General features: G+C 41.1%; 1 protein-coding gene across 2 annotated transcripts in view; it reads left to right on the top strand.

The window, feature by feature from the left end:
• Nucleotides 1–21,592, top strand: part of BRD7 (bromodomain containing 7) — a 64,773-nt gene that overhangs the window by 23,780 nt on the left and 19,401 nt on the right. For both annotated transcript variants that reach the window (XM_040328711.1, XM_040328710.1), the window contains exons 6-10: nucleotides 4,974–5,118; nucleotides 8,074–8,184; nucleotides 9,313–9,491; nucleotides 15,103–15,214; nucleotides 18,498–18,570. In XM_040328711.1, coding sequence (XP_040184645.1) covers nucleotides 4,974–5,118; nucleotides 8,074–8,184; nucleotides 9,313–9,491; nucleotides 15,103–15,214; nucleotides 18,498–18,570 — 620 coding nt within the window. The remainder of the gene's footprint in view (nucleotides 1–4,973; nucleotides 5,119–8,073; nucleotides 8,185–9,312; nucleotides 9,492–15,102; nucleotides 15,215–18,497; nucleotides 18,571–21,592) is intronic.

Below are 21,592 nucleotides of genomic sequence, written 5' to 3' on the forward strand. Positions count from 1 at the left end.
TCCGGGACTCTCCCTCCTGATTGGCAGAAACAGCAGCAGCGGCGGCATTGGCTCCCACTACTGTCAAAGTTGGTAAGCCAATCAGGAGAGAGAGGGGGTGGGGCCAAACCGCATCTCCGTGTCTGGACACACAAAGCTGCGGCTTGGCTCGGGTGCCCCTATCATAGAAAGCTGCTTGTTGTGGGGGCACTCAACAGAAAGGAGCGGCCAGGAGTGCCGATGACTGACCCAAGAGGAGGATCTGGGCTGTTCTGTGCAAATACACTACAAAGCAGGTAAATATAGCATGTTTATTTTTAACCACTTCAGCCCGGAAGGTTTTACCCCCTTAATGACCAGACCATTTTTTGTGATATGGCACTGCGTTACTTTAAAGTGGATGTCACAATGTAGAGAATAAGATTTCCTATCATCTGTGCCCAGTCTTGCCACACAGAGTTAATCCAGCTCTGAACAATCTTCTTTTATTGTTCAGTGAAAATTAACAGATTTCCAGATAAAAACCTGTCTAAATAAAAAGTCCTTTCCGTCCCCTTGCTTCGAGTGACATGCATTACCTCTCACAATGAACTGTGGATCACCCCCCATATTATGATAAACATCCAGGAATGTGCATGTGTCCAAGCTAGTGCACAAGATATGTAAAAACCCTGTCACTCGAAGCAAGGGGGCGGTAAGGACTTTTTATTTAGACATGTTTTTATCTGGAAGTCTGTTAATTTTCACTGAACAATAAAAGTGGATTGCTCAGAGCTGGATTAACTATGTGTGGCAAGACTGGGCACAGATGATAGGAAATCTTATTCTCAAAATTTTGGGGTTTACATCCACTTTTAACTGACCATTGCGTGGTCGTGCGACACTGTCCCCAAATAAAATTGATGTCCTTTTTTTCCCACAAATAAATTTTCCTTTTGGTGGTATTTGATCACCTTTTGCAGTTTTTATTTTTTGTGCTATAAACAAAAAAAGGCTGACCAATTTTGAAAAAACAATATTTTTTACTTTCTGCTGTAAAACATATCCAATATAATGTAAGAAATCGGAATTCCTCATTAATTCAGACCAATATTTATTCTGCTACATATTTTTGGTTAAAAAAAAAAAATATCCCAGTGTGTGTGTGTGTGTGTGTGTGTATGTATGTATGTGTGTATATATATATATATATATATATATATATATATATATATATATATATATATATATATATATATATATATATATATATATATATATATATATATATATATATATATATATATATATATATACCACCGGGAGCATTCTGGGACTGTGACGTCATAAGAGGCCTATATAAATTGGTCCCCCACCCGGCATTACAGCGGGGGGGAGCGTCGAGTCAACACCAGAAGAAAAGGGAAGAAGGCGACGAGGAAGACCGGGCTGGCCGCTGCCGCTACAAAGAAGATGGCGGCAGCGCGGCCTGGCAGAAGGGGAGAAGAACCGGGGAGAGCGGAGAAGACGGAAAAAGACCCCGGGAGAGCGGAGAAGACGGAAAAAGACCCAGGGAGTGTGTTTTTTTTTTTTTTTTTTTTTTTTTTTTAACACTTTTCCCCCAGGTGAATGGGTAGGGGTACGATATACCCCATACTCATTCACCTAGGGTGGGGGGCCGGTATCTGGTGGCCCCCTTGTTAAAGGGGGCTCCCAGATTCCGATAAGCCCCCCATCCGCAGACCCCGACAACCAATGGCCAGTGTTGTCGGGAAGAGGCCCTGTCCTCATCAACATGGGGGGAGGGTGCTTGCCAGAGCACCTACTTCCTCATGTTGAGGGCATGCTGCCTGGCACGGTTAAGGAGGGGGGGGGGGCGCTCGCTCGTCCCCATCCCGTTTCCTGACCATCCGGGCTGCTGCTCGGATACAGGTCCGGTATGGATCTTGGGGGGGACCCCCACGTCGTTTTTTTCGGCGTAGGGGTTCCCCTTTAAATCTGCACTAGACCCATGGGCCTGGTATGCTCTTGGAGGGGGAACCCATGCAGTTTTTTTTGTTTTTTTTTTTGTTAAAATTTGGCGTGGAGTTCCCCCTCAAGATCAGCAGAGTACAAGTCGCATGCCAAAGTCGGAGCGTGCAAGACTGCGGTCCGACTTTGATCCGACTTCAATGGGGGGGAAGTAGGATCAAAGTCGGACCAAAATAGTACAGGGAGCATCTGCAAAGTCGCTCCGACATGTGTCGGACCAGTTAAGACAGCTCCCATAGAGAAACATTGATTTTCACACGTCATGCGACATGAGCTCCCAATGTCGGAGCGTTTGTCGGACTAGTGTGAACCCGGCCTGAAGCAGTTGCAGGAATTTGACAAAGAGTGGTCATTGTGTGCATGTGACAACAATATCACAAATTCTCCACAATTGTGGCTTGTATGGGAGGGTTGCAAGAAAAAAGCCACTCCTCAAGAGACCACATACAGTGGTGACTGAGCTTTGCCAAAACACACCTTGAAGATTCTGAGGCCACATGAAAAAAGGTGTTATGGTCTTAATTTGAATTATTTGGCCTCAACACCAAACGATACGTCTGGCAGAAATCCAATACAGCTCACCATCCAATTAACACAATTGTGGTGGTAATATCCTGTTATGGGGGTGTTCCTCTGGAGCACTTGTCAGGATAGAAAAAAAAAAAGTATGGGGCAAAATATTGGTAAATTCTTGAGGGAAATCTGCTGCCCTTTGCCAGAAAGTTGTCAATGGGAAGAAGGTTTACCTTCCAACATGTCAATGACCCAAAGCACACAGCAAAAATGACCACATAGTGGTTGAAGGAGAAAAAGCTGAATGCCTTTGCAAGGCCTAGTCAGAGTCCAGACCTAAACCCCATTGAAAGTTCAGCAAAGAAGAGTGGGCAAATATTGCAAAGTTGGTAGAGACATATCCCAAGACTAAAGGCTGTAATTTTAAGCGAAAGGTGGTTCAACAAAATACTGACACAAGGAGGGGAGGGGGGCTCCCCATACAACAGAAAAATACAGGAAAGCACATACAAGACCAGTCACCCTGCATAAGTATAGAGAACAGCAGACTGGCCTTATTTACAGGAAACTTCTGCACAAGTCTGACTTCACACTGGTATACTGCACAGATCTGGAAGACAAGCAGGACACACATTCATGTAAGAATACACATGCCTCTTGTCAGTCTTCTGATTCAGACATTAGTGCAGTTATCACAGAAAAAAAAAAAAAAATTGCATATGCCTTGAGAAATAAGATATGCATTGGGCGGGATTGCTGTTGCCTGTAGAAATATCCCCTGCAAATATTTAAAGCATGTCTGGATAAAAAACAAAATTCCAGTTTTTCTGACAGAAATCTAATGTGCTCCTAACTTGTGTGGCTGACGATGTAGTTCCCTTTCTGTGCTTAATTCCCAACCAGCGTTGTGCGCCTTACTGGATTATAAATACTCTGCCTTCACCCCACCCCTCTGTCCCACTCCTGGTGCATACATTTATTTATTTTATTTTATTTATATTGCTGCTTTTATCTTCTTTGGATCTGTGCACACCCTGTGTAGGGAAAAAAGGGAGCTTGCCTATATTATTAAGAACTTGACCTCTCAGCAGCTGCCCTTGCAAGAATTCTACAAGCCTGGTGATGATCACACAGGCAGAAATTAAAGCTTTGTCTCAGTACAGAAACAGGAAAAGTACAAAATAAAACCGTGACATGTTCTAGGGGAGAGGAAGGTTTGTGGGTAAATTTTGTGCTGCACTAATGATATCCAGACTTGGTGCATCTATTATTTTTTCCATAAATACCAACATACATGCAAATAAACAATGTGATATAAACTGTATCCAATCTCTTGGTGTATCAATTTTCCTGTGCACAATGTGCCAACATACAATAATGTGATATATTCATATATTTCTTCTTATGATAGTCTAAATATATATCCTGTGCTCGAGTGTAATCTAGCAATTGATTAATGGTGGTAGGATAAAGATGAAACTTATTTAAACTTCACAGATCCTCAAAAACCATGCTTTGTGATTTTTATGCACATATTTTAATAAATTTGATTATAATTTTAAAACAATATAAGCACTATTTGGAGCTCTTTTCATATATACTGAGTCACAATGGAGGAATATCAATGGAGCAACAAAAAGGAAGGCATGATCTGTTAGTCCAGGGTGACTAAAAAGCCTATTTTGACCAAACTGAGTTCACACTCTGAGGTGAGCGCATTTCTAATGGGGGTGCACTGTGGTGAATTCACGTAAAACGCGTTTTTTTGCGGATCTGTGAAGATTAAATACATTTCATCTTTATCCTAACACCATTAATCAATTACTAGATTACACTCAAGAACGGGATATATATTTGGACTATCATTAGAAGAATTGTATGAATATATCACATTATTGTATATTGGCACATTCTGTATTTATGTTGGCACGTATTGCATCAGGAACATTGATACGCCAAGAGATTGGATACAGTTTATATCACATTGTTTGCATATTTTGTATCTATGTTAGTATTTATTGCACAGGAATATTGATACAAGAAGAGTCTGGATATCATTAGCGCAATATTATTTGTTTTTAGCTTAATATTTCATTTATTTTGGGAGTGTGTTATTTGCTGCTTGCTTACACAATTTATACCCTAGTTGCTCGCAAGACACACTATATAATTTGAGGGTAAATTTGTGACATGCCCAGCAATAATTTAAATGTATTTATGAACTTTATATAATCCCACTAGTGTTATTCAAGAATGTAGACCGCAGTGTGCAAAATCTAGTACTACATACAGCAGGCAGTCCGAATTCATAACTTACTAAATATAGTACAGTACCTTAATACTGATTACTTATGTTTAATGCACTTTACAAAGTGTCTTTTTTTGTATTTTTTTGTATTTACACGTATGAAAACTCACACTATTGTATATTAATTTTAATACTTTTTTTTTTATTATTATTATTTACACAGAAAGGACCCCAGCTCTTTTTTTGCATTCCCTGTTACAGATTTTATTGCTCCTGGTTACTCAATGATTATTAAACACCCAATGGACTTCAGCACAATAAAGGAAAAGATTAGGAACGATGCATATGACTCAATAGAAGAACTTAAGGTATGGAAAGGTTACAATATTTGTAGGTGGTTGTCATGAAAAGTCTTCACTAAATAAGAAAATATAACCTCTTTTGTGTGTAGAACACTTGATATCATTGTTTAATGTTTCTAATATTCAGAATACTTGATCTAAGCTATATACCAGTACGGTGTCTATACTTGCCCTGCGGAGGGAGTAGTGTTATGCCTGTACAGAATCCCATCATTACATTATCGCGTAACATGGTGGACTGTAAGAAAAGCTCCTAATGGTTCATTGGCATAAACCCTTAGTAAACCAGACCAGTGATACATTGTCTATTTTAAAAACAACAAGTCCCTCCAGTTTAACCAACAGAAAAAAAAAACACACAAATTAAAAACCTCCATATACACAATCCTATACCTGTCGGTTGATCCAGAGGAAGGTAAAAAAAAACAATAAAGCATGACCCAGTTTGCTCCACCGGGGGAAAATAAATCCTTCCTGATCCCCCAACAGGCAATCAGATATTCCATGAATCAACTTTACCTCTAAATATTATTAGTATTCAATTATATTTTGTGCATTTAGGAAAAAATCCAGGCTTTTTATTTTTTTTTAAGATCTACTGAGCTGGCCAGAACCATTTCATATTCCACATTTTCACAACTCTCACTGTGAAGAAGCCTTTCCATATTGTGAAAAACTCAACATCAAGTACACTATATGGACCACTTATGTATTTATACATGTTGATCATATCCCCTCCTTAACCGGTTCCGGGCTGCCTTCCGCACATTTACTGCGGCAAGGTGTCCCGGATGTACGAAATGACGTTCCTGTACGTCGTTTTGTGCAGTAGCTCTGGGGGGGGGGCGCACGATCATTGGCCAAAGGGGGAGCCAATCGATGTGTTCGGTGGACCCGATGTCTACCGGCCACCCGCGATCATTCCCGGAAGAGGCAGAACGGTGATCTGCCTATGTTAAAAAGGCAGCTCCCTGTTCTGTCAGAGAGAAAGAGAGAGAACTTGTGTTTCTGCTAAGCAGGGATGCAAATCTTTCTTTCCCCAGTCAAACCATCCCCCACGCAGTTAGAAAGCACCCCCTAGGGACACACCCTTTGCTCGCCCCTGTTAACACCTTCCCTACCAGTGTCGGTACAGTAACCGTGCATGTTGGCACCGATCACTGTAAGTGTCAGGTGTCCGATTTGTCCACCGCAGTGTCGCAGTCCTGCTTAAAAAAAATCCCTGATCGCCGCCATTACTAGTAAAAATAAATAAAAGTATCCCATGGATTGTAGATGCTATAAGTTTTGCGCAAACCAATCAATATACACCTATTTATCTAAAATATGTAGAAGAATACATATTGGCCTAAATTGATGACTAAATTTGTTTTTTGTTTTTTTGATGTATTACAGCAGGAAAAAAATCTATAGACTCCCTTTTTTTTGGTGTGTGTTTAGCTCAAAAAAATAAACCTATTTGTGGGAAAAAAGGACGTCAATTTTATTTGGGTACAACGTCACATGGCAGCACAATTGTCAGTTAAAAGAACACAGTGCCGTATCGAAAAAAAAAAAAATGGCCTGGTCATGAAGCGGGTAAAACCTTCCGGTGCTAAAGTAGTTACTCTCCTCTTAAGAGAGAATAAATTCAGTTCCTCTGATCTTTCCTCATAGCTGAGCTCCTCCATGCCTCTTAGTTTGCTGCACTTTCTTTAGTTCCCCAATATCCTTTTTGTGAACTGCATATTCCAGGTGAGGTCTTGCTTAATGATTTGTGCAGGCTATACACAAATACCGATTTCCTAGGCAATATCGATGTCAAAGTTTGGTCTCTCAGCAGGACCGGCCAGTGTTTAGTAACCACTTTTTTCAAATTGCTTATAATTTATTATATGTGGTGAGGAAGACTACTCCCTGATTATAGTTTTGTCCTTCAATAATTCAACCCTTTCCATATTGGATACTTTACATTTTATATCCAGAGAGACTTATCTTGATATCCTTTTTCTCTTTAAATCTATTAGTAGGTCAGCCTGGTAATTGAATTCCTCTTTATCCATACAATTATAACATAGTCGCATTAAAGGGGTTGTAAAGGAAAAAAATGTTTTTTTCATAATAAGCATCCTTTACCTGCAGACATTCTTCTTTTCACTTCCTCATTGTTCGTTTTGTCTCAGAAGTTGCTCTATTTCTTCTCTGTTCTGTTCACTTCCTGCTTGTCTGATTGCTACTCACCACCGTGAAGGGAGGCTTTACTGCGGTGGTCAGTGATGTGCTCGCCCCCTTCTGGGAACTGCATCTGTGCGGCAGGACGCTCTCTACGTGTTGGAGACTTCAAGGAGGTGTGAATTACTGGGCGTGCCGCAATGCATACTGGGAAATGTAGTTCTTACATGAACGAGCGCCGCAAACCAGGAAGTGAATGAGAAACTAGAAACAGAAACTAGAACTCCGGAGGTGATATAGATGAAGGAATTTAATAGGTATTTACTTGTTTTTTACCCTTCAAGCCAAGGCAGCGTATTTGCGTACAGTTGGTGTGAGGGGGTTCAGGCTAGCTTAGGTTTGTTTACAAACTGTACAGTTTGAAAATGCTAACAACTTGAGTGTGCTTTAATATGTTATAGCTGTATTAGACTTCACATTAATGGGGAACCACAAATATTGATTCCTGATTGATAAGGATATGTGCTGTCAGATACAGTACCTCTTAATAGTTAGCAGGGTGCACCTGTGTGACAGCTGGCAGCACATACCTGTGCATGCTGCTAGCTGTAATATGTGGCTTATTGGGGGGAAAACATTTTTTTTTAAACCATCAAACTGGATTTCATATTGTCCTGGAAATCCATTTTACACCCATCACCATCCCAAAACCTAATGTGTATCTTATGCAGCGGTCCCAATTTGTTGCTGTTTGGTACAATACTAAAAGCTCCAATGTACTGATTATAAACTTTTTATAACTTTTCATAGGAAAACTTCAAGCAAATTTGCCACAATGCCATGATTTACAACAAGCCTGGAACCATTTATTTCAAGGCTGCCAAAAAGCTGCTGAACTCTGGAATGAAGATCCTTAGTCAGGTACGGACTTTATTTGCTGTTGCAGAACCTGTGAATTTTTCTGGGTCCCAAATTCTTTTATAAGGTGTGCAGCTGTGGCTTAGAGCAAGATTTAAACACCTACTGCTTATGACGTTTAACTACTTCAGCTTTTTGGACATACATAGTTCGTCCAAAGAGTGAAGGGTTAAGCACAAGTCTCTAATCCTATTTTAGTTCAGGTTTGTCTTACTATTGGTATCAATTTTTGTATGTATGTATGTATATGTATGTGTGTGTGATATATAGCCACACTTTTTATAAGGTATATTGTATTTTCAGTTTTTTTCCTATTACTTTGTCATGGTGTCATTGGTCGCCAGAACAACTAGAGAGTAAGTGGTTGATTTACTAAAGGCATAAAGGCTGTTCACTTTGCAAAGGCATTTTTCCAAGAGTTTATTGAGAGGTGAAGCTGCACTTGCAAAGTAAACAGCAGGCTATTTTTCTTTAGTAAATCAACCAATAAATCTAAACCAGGTCACCATACATGTTGCAGTCTGACTACATTTTTTTTTTGTAGATTCACTAACAAGCATGTGTAGAAAAAAGGGACTGCATATTTTGATACTATTTGATTGGATAAACTAGATGGGGTCTAGTTTACTTTAACAGTATATTCTATTAATTTTTGTTAAGCTAATGTTGATTGTACAAAGATTGTATGGATAGTTTGTAAGGTATGTGGTGAACCTAAAGTTGGTTATCCCTGCTTGTTCAGTCAATTCTTTGACCGACTTCTGAGGGACATGCTGGAAAACTGTCCTTGATCAGCGGCTACAGACACTGGTCGGTGTATTTTGACAGCTGTGCGTGCAAGGTGGGATTCCTCTACAACCTTGTTTGTGTGGATGGAAGAACCTGTTAGGTGTGTTTTTGTGTGTTTTTTTTTTTTAATTATTTTTATTATTATTTATTTAATTCATTCAGCCCACTGGCTAAATGGGGGGGGGGGCAACAACTTTAACTTAACTGGGAAACAAGAGCAGTAAAATCCTGACAAAAACTTATTTGGCTTTAGATGCAGTTTGCAAATAAAGCTAGCTTCTGACTCTCATGCTTGTGTATCATAAATAAGTGATTTATGTTTGTCTGTTGTATTCAATACAGGAGAGAATCCAGAGTTTAAAGCAAAGTATAGAGTTTATGGCGGATCTTCAGATTGGTGGGAAGGACAAAGATAATCCAGATTATAGGGGAAATTTGGAAAAAATGGAGGAGCTCAAGGAAGAATCAATGGACACCAGTGACTTTGCTGCCTTCAAGACACCAGCCAAAGATTTTAAAAGGTATGTGTGTCTAGGTCATCCTCTAGGGCAACGCACACCTGGGCAGTCTCTATGCCCACAATTACCTGGACAAAAACAGTGCTCTCAGGTAGCTAGATAGGTTGAAGCATTGAATTACCCTGGATGGTTTGTGTCCTCTCTAGCTATGATAGGAGACATTAAATTTTACTGAAATGTATTAACAAAAATATCAAAATACTAAAATATCAGTTTTGTATTGGGTCTTTTTTGCAGGTAACTATATTTGAAAAGGGCTATTAAAGCCTATTATGTTTACCACTTGACTTCTGGAAGATTTACCCCCCTTTGTGACCAGAACATTTTGTTGCTTTTTGCCACTGCATTACTTTAACTAACAATTGCGTGGTTATGCAACGCTGTACACCAACAACATTTTATATTTTTCCCCACAAATAGAGATTTTTTTTTTTTTGACATTTGATTGCCACTGTGTGTATATATGTATATGTATATGTATGTGTATATATATATATATATGTGTGTGTGTGTGTGTGTGTGTGTGTGTGTATATATATATATATATATATATATATATATATATATATATATATATATATATATATATATATATTTAATTAAAATATATATTTTTTTGTGCTATAAAGGAAAAAAGACTGAACATTTTTGAAAAACAAACATCATTTTTTAACTTTTTTTTCTATACAACTTATCCAATACAAAAATTTAAAACCTAACATTTCTTCATAAATTTAGGCTAAATTCTGCTACATACTTTTGGGGAAAAAAATCCTTTATAAGCGTATATTGGTTTACCCAAACATTATAGAGTCTACAAACTATGGTCGATATACTGGAATTGTTTTTTATTTATTCTTTATACTAGTAATGGCGGCAATCCGCAGGACTGCGAGATTGGAGCAGATAATCTGACACTTTGTGGGAACCAGTGACATTAATGTAGTGATCAGCGCTAAAAATATGCGCTGTCACTGTACTAATGACACTGGCTGGGAAAGGGTTAAACATCTAGGGCAGGCATGTCCAAAGTTCGGCCCACGGGCCAATTGCAGCCCGTGTTCCGGTTTCGGACGGCCCGCCTGGTCATTTTGACATGTATATCTTTTGTGGCCCCCAACGGATCCCCGAGCGCCGGGGGCCACAAAATAAATACATGCTGGCTGCCTTGGAGGAGGTGGGACGAGCGCCGTGCATACAGGAGTATTTCCTGTTTACACGGCAACAGGAAGTCGATTAAAGAGGCAGCCGATTAAAACGGGGAATTCCTCCTGTATGTTTGTCGGTGCTCGTCCCGCCTCCTCCCTGTCTCCTCCAAGGCTGCAATGGTGAGTCTGTATTCATGGCAAGGGGGGGAATGTATTCATGGCAAGTGGGGGTGATGTATTCATGGCAGGGAGGGGGGGGGGTGATGTATTCATGGCAGGGAGGGGGGGGGGTGATGTATTCATGGCAGGGAGGGGGGGGGTGATGTATTCATGGCAGGGAGGGGGGGGTGATGTATTCATGGCAAGGGGGGGTGATGTATTCATGGCAAGGGGGGGTGATGTATTCATGGCAAGGGGGGGTGATGTATTTAGAGCAATGGGGGTGCTGCATTTATGGCACTTGTGAGGCTGTATTGATGGGCAGTGACCCTTATTTTGATTCACAGTTACTTTTATTTAAAATGTACGATTTTTTTTTTTTTTTTTCAAGTGAAGGTGCGTGTTATACACGATAAATACGGTATATCCAAATAACACGCCTGAGCTCATCTCTTCAACACACACAGCCACAAAGGCAAGACAATTCTTGTTGGGCAGTGTATTAGTTGCTCGGATGAACACACTTAGACCGAATTTTAATGGTTCACAAAATGTCGGGCAAAATGGTCGGGCCTCGCGCATGTTCACTTCATCAAATCTGGTCCTCTTTGAAAAAAGTTTGGACACCCCTGATGTAGGGCGATCAAAGGGTTAAGTTTGCCTAACCAGTGTTTTTGTGTGTACTATGTGCTGGTTTTTATTCCCTGCTTTTCATTTTGTAGGTAAACCAAATCCAGCACATCCTTGCTGACAGGACAGAGCTTTGCCTTGCTTACATAGGGAGAGTTCTGTCTTGTTTTTCTCCTTTGCTGATCAGCGGGTGCTGTCGGGCATACATTGGCTGGCCCCCCCGCTGACCAGTTTGTTCTGTGTCTAATAACAGGACAGCCGGGTCGCCAGCGGGGCGTGCATGTGCCCCCTACCTGGAAGTGGTGCATCACTTACTATGTACGCGACCTGGCGCAAGAGAACAACTATGTCACTGTATAACTAGGTTATGCGGTCAGCAAGTGGTTAATGGCAAGATTAACCCCTTAATGGCAGGGTAAAACAATGTTAATGCCTGAACACAATTTTACAACTTTCAAATGCGTTGGTAAATCTGTACATCATTACTACGACTTTGCGTATCCAGGTGAATTATACCATGTATTTTTCATGACTTTCATTTTGATGGTAAAGGAATAATAATTTGCCTCTGATTTTTATTTTTATTTTGTAATTTATTATCCAAGAAAACTGGCCAAAAATGGTAAACAAAATACCCCCCCTTTTTTTTGTCCAAAGGACAACTCAAAACCCATTTTTGTTCCTGAGGATCACAGCGATACCAGTGACAGACACTGATATTAATTTTAATAAATCTTACCCAAAATATCGAGGCCCTGACCTATGACCCTAACACTAACCCTGGCACTGATCTAGATGAAACCTTGATCTAGCTTTTTAAAAAAAAAAATTGTAATACAGTGCATCTTTCTGTCCATTCAGAAGAGAAAAGAAAACACAGGGATCACTGTGATAACCAATCGGAGGCTATCGCAGATGTACGCAAATATGCAGCCTCGCAGCTAAAGACCCACTTGCGTGAGGTTACATATATGTGTGCAGTTGGTGGGAAGGGGTTAATAGACATTGTATAGAATATTGTATGTAAGTTGCACTGTTTCTCTTAACCAGTTAAAGACCACCCACTGCATATATACCGCCCGGCTGCATTGCGCAAAATGTACCTGTACGTTTTCATGCAATAGTGTAGGCGCGTGCGCCCGCTGCACAGAGGAGGAGCCAATGCGTGTGTCCAGCGGACCCGGTGTCCGCCGGCCACCAGTGATCGCTTCACAGAGTGGCAGGACAACGGGGATCTGTCTGTGTAAACAAGGCAGATCCCTGTTCTGACAGGGGAGAACATGGAGATCGTCTGTTCCTAGTAATCGGGAACAGCGATCTCTCTGTTCTTCCCGTCGGTGCTTCGAGGGAACCCTTGCTCGCCCCTGTAGTCAACCCCTTCCCTGCCAGTGTCATTTATACAGTGATAGTGCATTTTTTTTTGGGCACTGATCACTGTATTGGTATCACTGGTGCCCAAAAAGTGTCACTTGGGGTCAGATTTGTCCGCTGCAATGTCGCAGTCCTGCTAAATATCGCTGCCATTACCAGTAAAAACTAATTAAAAGTCCATAAATCTAGCACATAGTTTGTAGACGCTATAACTTTTCCACAAACCAATCAATATACACTTATTGGGATTTTCTTTACCAAAAATGTGTAGCAGAATGCATATTGGCCTAAATTGCTGAAGAAATTTCGTTTTTTTTTACTTTTCGAAAAAAAATTGTCAGTTTTTCTGTTAGTTTTATAAAGCAAAAAATAAACCACATAGGTGATCAAATACCACCAAAAGAAAGCTCTATTTGGGTACAGCATTGCACGACCGTGCATTTGTCAGGTTAAAGTAACAGGTAAATCCTTTGCGGGGCTGAAGTGGTTTAACATGGCCAAAGAGTATACACCAATCAGCCATAACTTTATAACCACTAGCAAGTTAAAGAATATGTAAACCCAACATTTCATATTCCTGATATGTGCCTCTGCTGTACCATGTATTTGTATGAAAAAGTTTCCTGTTCTCTTTGAGTTGCTTCCTTTGTGTAAAATCCCTGGTGATCCTGCCAGTCCCTCTGCTTTCCTAATAAAAACTGCTTACACTAACCAGGAGAGCACAGCATGGTCAGTTCTCTAGCAGTGCTGTGAACTCAACCTGCTCTCCTCCAATGATCAGTCTTATCCTTACACCCCTTCATGGAAATGGTATATCCTGAATCTGCTACCGACGGTTTGGTGCTGGATACCATAGCATATAATTCTAATTGGAGCGCTAACCTTTTTTTAAAATACCAATAATACAAACGATTATTTAAAAAGTGCAAGCCAATAAACAAACATTTGCTTTGCAAATAAAGTATTACAAGCAGGTGTCAAGTCGTCAATCATTTGTGTAACACGTATACAGGGCAAACGCAATGCTGTTGCATAGAATAGACACAGGTTGTAAATGGCTCATACAGTAGCCAAATCCGCATCAGAACACAGTATCTAACCAAGTAAAAAATAAAATAAAATCAAGTACATAACTTCAATGACACGCAGGTATAAAAATTATAGATAGAAAACATGGAAAATAGAAGAACCGAGTCGATATAAAAGCAAAGCTGAAATGGCATAAATCAGAAGCATGTTGAAGTCGATAGGGAATTTTTTTTCTTATGCTGTATGAATTGGAACAAGGTATTATCCAAATTGAATGAACTTGTTGTTAATGATGTCACATATAATTAAAGCGGTGGTTCACCCTAATAAAACATTTTTTTTTTCTATCATTAAATTAGGCATCGTAGCGCGAGCTACAGTATGTCTGTATTTAATTTTTTAGCCCGGTACCCACTGTGCAATCCTAGCGAGACGATTCCGACTCCCCGCGGGGAATGGGCGTTCCTATCCAGAGGCAGCATGATTGACGGCCGGCTATGGCGCGTCACGCTTCTCCGGAAATAGCCGAAATAGGACTTGGCGCTTCACGGCGCCTGCGCATAGTCTGTGCGCAGGCGCCGTGAAGAGCCGAGACCTACTCCGGCTATCTTCGGGGAGCGTGACGTGCCATAGCCGGCCGTCAATCATGCTCCCTCTGGATAGGAACGCCCATTCCCCGCGGGGAGTCGGAATCGTCTCGCTAGGATTGCACAGTGAGTACCGGACTAAAAAAATAAATACAGGCATACTGTAGCTCGCGCTACTATGCCTAATTTAATCATGGAAAGTTGTCAATAAGGGTGAACCACCGCTTTAAGGTAAAACTAATTGGGGGTCTTTGGGTCCAGTAACAGAGAGGAAAGGCCCTTAGAAGAGCGAGTAAAAGCGTTTATTCATTTTAATGGTCAGCATAAATTTATTATTCTGGTCAGTGAAATGAACAAACACCAGAATACCTGAATGTGGCTAAACGTGTTTTGCAAAACACGGCTTTAGGTGCGTTTTTATTGCTCATATGCTTCTGCCTTGCGAAAAGGCTTTCAGAAGAGCCTGGGTAACTTCCAATTATGCATGACAATTGTATTCTCTCTTTGGTTGAAATGTCAGTGTAAAAACAAATGAATGTGTATAGTTCTGGTAAAGTTTCTTTTTCCTTACTTCCGTGAACAGTGTGAGAAGCACTGCCTGCGTTTCAGTACTCGCTAGCACTCTTTGTTGTTCCTTTATGCCCTTTAGTAACAAAACAATATTTTTTTTCTTCTTTTATATTTTCACAGAAAAGATAAGGATCAGTCAGAAGACGCTGCTTCAGAAAAAGATCAGGAACAGATAGACCAGCTAATCAGAGAGTCTTTTGGGAAACTAACAAAAAGAGCAGCTAACAGTCAGGTGAGCACTAAAAGCATCAAGAGTACATGTAATGATCTATACATATTAAAGTCTGAACTTCAAGAATTCAAGCCTAATAAATGACAGAAATGTCTAATGTGTATGCGTGACTTGCTGTGTGTTTTACCTATAACAGGGGTAGGCAACTTTGTAGTGTACTGAAAAATGTGTGCCAGACATATAAAACAAAATGCCTACTTCACAATCTCAATCAAGAAAATTTTAGTAAGTAAATAGTGGTGCTATAAACTTGATTCTGCAATAAGCCCTAACACTGTCAGTGACTGCAGAAAAAAACTCCCAGTCTATGCACTGGAGGTACACTGCACAAGCACTTCAGGAGTCAAGAATATACAACATAACATAAGAATTGCAGCGATTCTTATTCAGTATCTGTGTCCTTTTTACATTGCTGGTCTATGAAAGCAAAACAAAATGACCTGCTGTTGGTCCCTGCACTACTTTGGCCCGACTTTGAGACCTGAGGTCCATAGACCTCAAGATTACACAGGCAGTGCTTCAAGTCGTGTGACTTTCAGGTCGTACAAGTGCGAAAGGGGAGTAACAGTGCATGTCAGAGCACAAACCAAGCCATGAAGTCCAAGGAATTTTCTGTAGATCTCAGAGACAGGATTGTATTGAGGCACAGATCTGGGGAAGTGTGCAGAAAAATTTCTGCAGCATTGAAGGTCCCAATGGAGTGGCCTCCATCATCCGTAAATGGAAAAAGTTTGGAACCACCAGAACTGTTCCTAGAGCAGGCTGCCTGGCCAAACTGAGTCATCGGGGCTGAAGGGCCTCAGGGAGGTGACCAAGAAACCGATGGTCACTCTGACAGAGCTTCAGCATTACTCTGTGGAGAGAGGAGAACCAATCAGGCCTGTATGGCAAACTGGCCAGACGGAAGCCACAGAAACAAAATGTATCTGGTCTAATGAAACGGATTGAACTCTATGGCCTGAATGGCAAATGTCATGTCTGGAGGAAATCGAGCACTGCTCATCACCTGGCCAATACTATCTTTACAGTGAAGCGTGGTGGTGGTAGCATCATGCTGTGGGGATGTTTTTCAGCGGCAGGAACTGGGAGACTGGTCAGGACCGAGGGAAAGATGAATGTAGCAATATACAGAGACATCCTTGATGAAAATCTGCTCCAGAGCACTCTGAACCTCAGACTGGGGGGAAGCTTCATCTTCCAACAGGATAATGACCCTGAGCACACAGCCAAGATGACAATAGAGTAGCTACGAGACAACTCTGTGAAGAGTGGCCCAGACTTGAACCCAATTGAACATCTCTGGCGAGATCTGAAAATGGCTGTGCACCGATGCTTCCTATTCAACCTGATGGAGCTTGAGAGGCCCTGCAAAGAAAAATGGGGGAAATTGACCAAAAATAGGTGTGCCAAGCTTGTAGCATCATACTAAAAAAGACGTGAGGCTGTAATTGGTGCCAAAAGGTGCTTCAACAAAGTATTGAGCAAAGGCTGTAAATACTTATGTACTTGTGATTTGTTTTGTTCTTCTTCTTCTTCTTCCTTTTAATACATTTGCAAAGATTTTAACTTCTTTCACGTTGTCATTATGGGGTGGTGTTTGTAGAATTTTGAGGAAAATATTTAATTCATTTTGCAATAAGGCTTGTAACATAACAAAATGTGGAAAAAGTGAAGCGCTGTGAATACTTTCCAGATGCACTGTATCTACAATCCTGAGGAAGGTGACTGAGTTCTACTGAAACACTAGTTGTAATTAAAGCAATGTTTTATGCATTGCTTTACAGAGCACGTTTTCTATTTGAGATCTGTCAATTGCTTATTGGAGATTACCATCTAAACATGTTTTAAATTAAATTAATAAAAGCAGGGCTCAAACAAAATCCGGGCGCCCAGTCGCAATTGCGACAAGAAATTGTGACCTGGCGCCCGCTCCTGCCAGTAATTGAGGCCGCGGCCTCAATTACCGGCCGTCGCAGGGGAGGTGGGGGCGCATGGAGGCACAGGATCCCACGATGGCCGGTAATTTAGGCTGCGGCTTTGCAGCCTTGTGAAGGCCCAAGCTTCCTTCTATGACCTGGCGCCATCTGGTGGTGGCCGTTGGCATTACAAGTAAAACAGCAGTTCTTAAAGTGTTTTTTCACTGCCATCTCCTTCCCTCTAATTAGAACCCCCAAACATTATATATATTTTTTATTCTAACACCCTAGAGAATAAAATAGCGATCGTTGCAATACTTTCTGTCACACCGTATTTGCGCAGCGGTCTTACAAGCGCACTTTTTTTGGGAAAAAATACACGTTTTTTAATTAAATAAGACAACAGTAAAGTTATACCAATTTTTTTTTATAATGTGAAAGATAATGTTACGCCGAGTAAATTGATACCCAACATGTCACGCTTCAAAATTGCGTCCGCTCGTGGAATGCCGACAAACTTTTGCCCTTTAAAATCTCCATAGGCAACTTTAAAAAATTCTACAGGTTGCATGTTTTGAGTTACAGAGGAGGTCTAACGATCGCGGCGATACCTCACATGTGTGGTTTGAATACCGTTTTCATATGCGGGCGCTACTCAGGTATGTGTTCGCTTCTGCGCGCAAACTTGACGGGGCATGTTTTCTGGCTCCTAACTTTTTTAGCTGGCTCCTAGATTCCAAGCAAATTTGTCAAACCCTGAATAAAAGCAAAGTAAGAAGGTCCAGGATTCTCATGGAATTTGAAAGCAGAGCACATATCAAGCCAAAATTTTTTTGGAAAGGGCTCAATCCCATATTTATTTCCTGTGTCCTGCTTGTGAGATTTCCCTTCACATCCTGTCCTCGAGACACGAGGAGTTTTCTCCAAAGTTAATGGGATTCCCAACTTGTAGAGTTGTCGTAGTTATAAGGTGTCACCATTTGGAGGGTTTTCCCTCACCTTTTGCTCTAATGACACTCAAATATTTTCTGTTTTACCCCTCACTTTCCTTCTCGGTGACAGTGGTCGCCAGCACAGAGGGGTAACTTCCCCACTTGAGAAAACAATAAAAATCGTATAAAGTCTCTACTCTGCTCAAAACCTTAAAAAAATCCCTTTACTTTAAACCCTTAAAGCTGCAGTGCATTATTGCAAACCACTATGTGCTTTTTAACTAAAGTTATGGTTAAGTTTTTCTGTAAAATCGACATTTTTTGAATTATGTTATGGTAAAGTTAAATATTTATTTGACTCTATCATGTTTACTTTGCATCTTATTTTACTACTTTTTAATGTGAATATACAAATAAAGGTATTAATCATTACAGCTGGAGTTTGAGAGAAGGAAGCAGGATGGAACTACAACCCTGGCTCTGGTGAACCCTGGGGACACAGTATTGGGTATGTAGATGGCAAAAAAAAGTTGCTTTGTAATAACAGTTTGTAAAATATTGATATTTGGTGAGACTCGTATGTATTCATAGATTGATGTGAACGAATTACAGTCCAAAAGCAGACTTTCAGTCCTCTCTTCTGCATAATTTCTAGGCTTCAGAGTGGAAGCAGGTGTATGTTTTTGGTTAATAACTTTCTAAACGTAGAAAGGGCAATTGTGTATAGTAGGGTAGTGAATTAAAATTCAAGGAGGGTCCGGTAACTAAATAATTTTTTCCAGCCAAGGTCCGAATCGCAAGCCTGTGCCATGAAAGATTGTACGTTTCTTTCATTTTTTTGACGCAAGCCGCACTCTCTGGCACTTTTCTGTTTCCTCCACACACTCTGGTAATGCTCTGTAAATGTCCCCAATAGTGTTCCCCGCTTACACCGGGTGCCCCGACCAGCGTAATTCATTGGGTGCCCCCGTTGGACTACCCCCATAAATCAGTTGCCACCATCAGAGTATCCCCCTTATATACAGTGCCCCTTTACGTCAGGTGTTTCCATTACAGTGCCACCTTAAATCAATTCTATTGACTCAGACGACGACTTCTGTAAATCTCGTCCAAAATTCCTTCAACACGTTTGACACCCCTGTAACTGTTTAGCATCTCCAGCAATTACAGCATTACCTGTACTCTGTCTTAAAACGGGGAATATCCCATACTCTCTTGTCTGCTTATAAACTTCTGATCCAGCCATCTGATTGCTTTTCGCCCCCATTCCTGAACGAGATCTTTGGGCTACATGCTCTGATACTCAAGGAGAGGATATACTCTACTTTTGCTCAATATTCCTCCATAGCAAATTCCAGGAATTTGAGATACAGAGTCCTGACCAGATGGTATAAAGTCTCGACGTTCCTGTACAAAATGTACAGAAGAAGCTAAGACACCTCTGGACGTGCAGTAAACTCAGAAACTTTGGGTCCAAGGTGAGGATTCATCTGCCCTCTTCATTCATTTATAATGCTACACAAATGTATCAGTGTATTTAGCTTATTAGGATGAGTAGTCAGGTATTGGCGTGCATAAATGCATATCGGTATCTCCTTGACTCATGCTTCTGATGTCCGCATTGACAAAATTAGTTTGGTAGAAGGAGATTGTGCATGCTACCTAAGACTGCCTGCAGGGAATTGCACTCTGCGAGCAGTGGGGACTTGCCCTGCACCAGCCCTTGAGAATGTAGATGAGCCCGATTTTGTTTTAAAACTCATGTGAGTAACTTTTATCTTTATTATAAAGCTGTTGGCTGTTATGGCAAATTCTTTGGGTTTTCTTTGCTCGTTTGAGTTCATCATCCTACATCTTGCAGGGTTCAGGAGTGCGCTATGTATAAGGTGCAGCGTTCGGGAGTGGGCTACGTACAGGAATCGGGAGTGCACTGCATACTGGGCGCAGGAATCAGGAGTGCGCTGGGTACAGAGTTAAGAAATTTCACAGACTAGTTTACCCCAAATTCTCCGCAACCCCCAGCATAGCGCCATCTTTTCTACTCTCTCCCCACCTAGAGACTACCACAGAGAGAAGAGAGGGGCTGCTGCCGAAGAACGGCCACAACTTACAGTAGGCGTGTGCAGGCTGGGGGCACTTTCTTCAGCAGGAGGAGGAGCTACCGCCAGGACACTAGAGTGGCTGTGCACATCCACTGCTTGCTTCCTCCTCTGCTCTAATAGAGATAGTGCAGGGCTATGAGGACTGTGTGCATCACCGAAAGAGGAGTGCTGTCACTCATACACACAAAAGCTGGGTGGCTGTGTGTGAAAGTGACAGTAGTAGGTGGTAGACAAGTAACTTAAGGGACTCTGTTCCAGCTGAACGGTACTTCTGACTTTGCATTGCTCACATATTAGAAGATGTAATTTTATAGACACTGCAATTTGTTTGGGTTTTGCAAAAGCATTTGATGCCGTGCCCCACAAACGCTTAAAGGGGTTGTAAAGGAAATTTTTTTTTTTTTTCCATAATAGGCATCCTTTACCTGCAGACATTCCTCTTTTCACTTCCTCCATACATTTTTGCTCAGAAGTTGCTCTATTTCTTCTCTGTTCTGTTCACTTCCTGCTTGTCTGATTGCTACTCACCACCGTGATGGGAGGCTTTACTGCGGTGGTCAGTGACGTGCTCGCCCCCTCCTGGGAACTACATCTGTGCGGCAGGACGCTCTCTACATGTTGGAGACTTCAAGGAGGTGTGAATTACTGGGTGTGCCGCAGTTCATACTGGGAAATTTAGTTCTTACATGAACGAGCGATGCAAACCAGGAAGTGAATGAGAAACTAGAAACAGAAACTAGAACGCCGGCGGTGATATAGATGAAGGAATTTATTGGTATTTACTCGTTTTTTAACAGAATCATTACACTATTCTGTCTGTCTACCTTGCAGACATTAATTTTAGGCAACATTTTTTTCCCTTTACAACTCCTTTAATCTAGAAACTGAGGTTGTGGGTATAGACCATAGGGTTTGTTCTTGAATATAAAACTGGCAGCGGGGGCATGTCCAAAGTGTAGTGATAAATAACATGTACTCAAAATGATCTAGAGTTGTGAGCAGGGTACCCCAAGGCTCTACACTGATGATCAGCACAGTTCCAATCAGATGTGCCACAACAATGCCAATCTGTGCCCATCAGCTGGCTATCGGTGCCCTATCGGTAACGCCTGTCAGTGCCCATCAATAATGCCCGTCAGTACCTCCTCATCAGTGCCGCCTATCGGTGCAACTTATTAGTGCCTATCAATTCTACATATCGGTGCCCATTAGTGCAGCCTCATCAGTGCCCATCAGTGAAGGAGAAAACTACATTTTATAACGGAAATTTAGAAAACATATTTTTATTTTTATTTTCCCCTCCCCAATTTTTTATTTATTTTTTATTATAGATTGTTTAGCAAAAAATATAAACCGCAGTGGTGATCAAATACCACCAAAAGAAAGCTCTATTTGTGGGAAGAAAATAATACAAAATTTGTTTGGGCA

The sequence above is a fragment of the Rana temporaria genome, chromosome 11 (genome assembly GCF_905171775.1).
Source record: "Rana temporaria chromosome 11, aRanTem1.1, whole genome shotgun sequence".
Taxonomy (NCBI): Eukaryota; Metazoa; Chordata; class Amphibia; order Anura; family Ranidae; genus Rana; species Rana temporaria.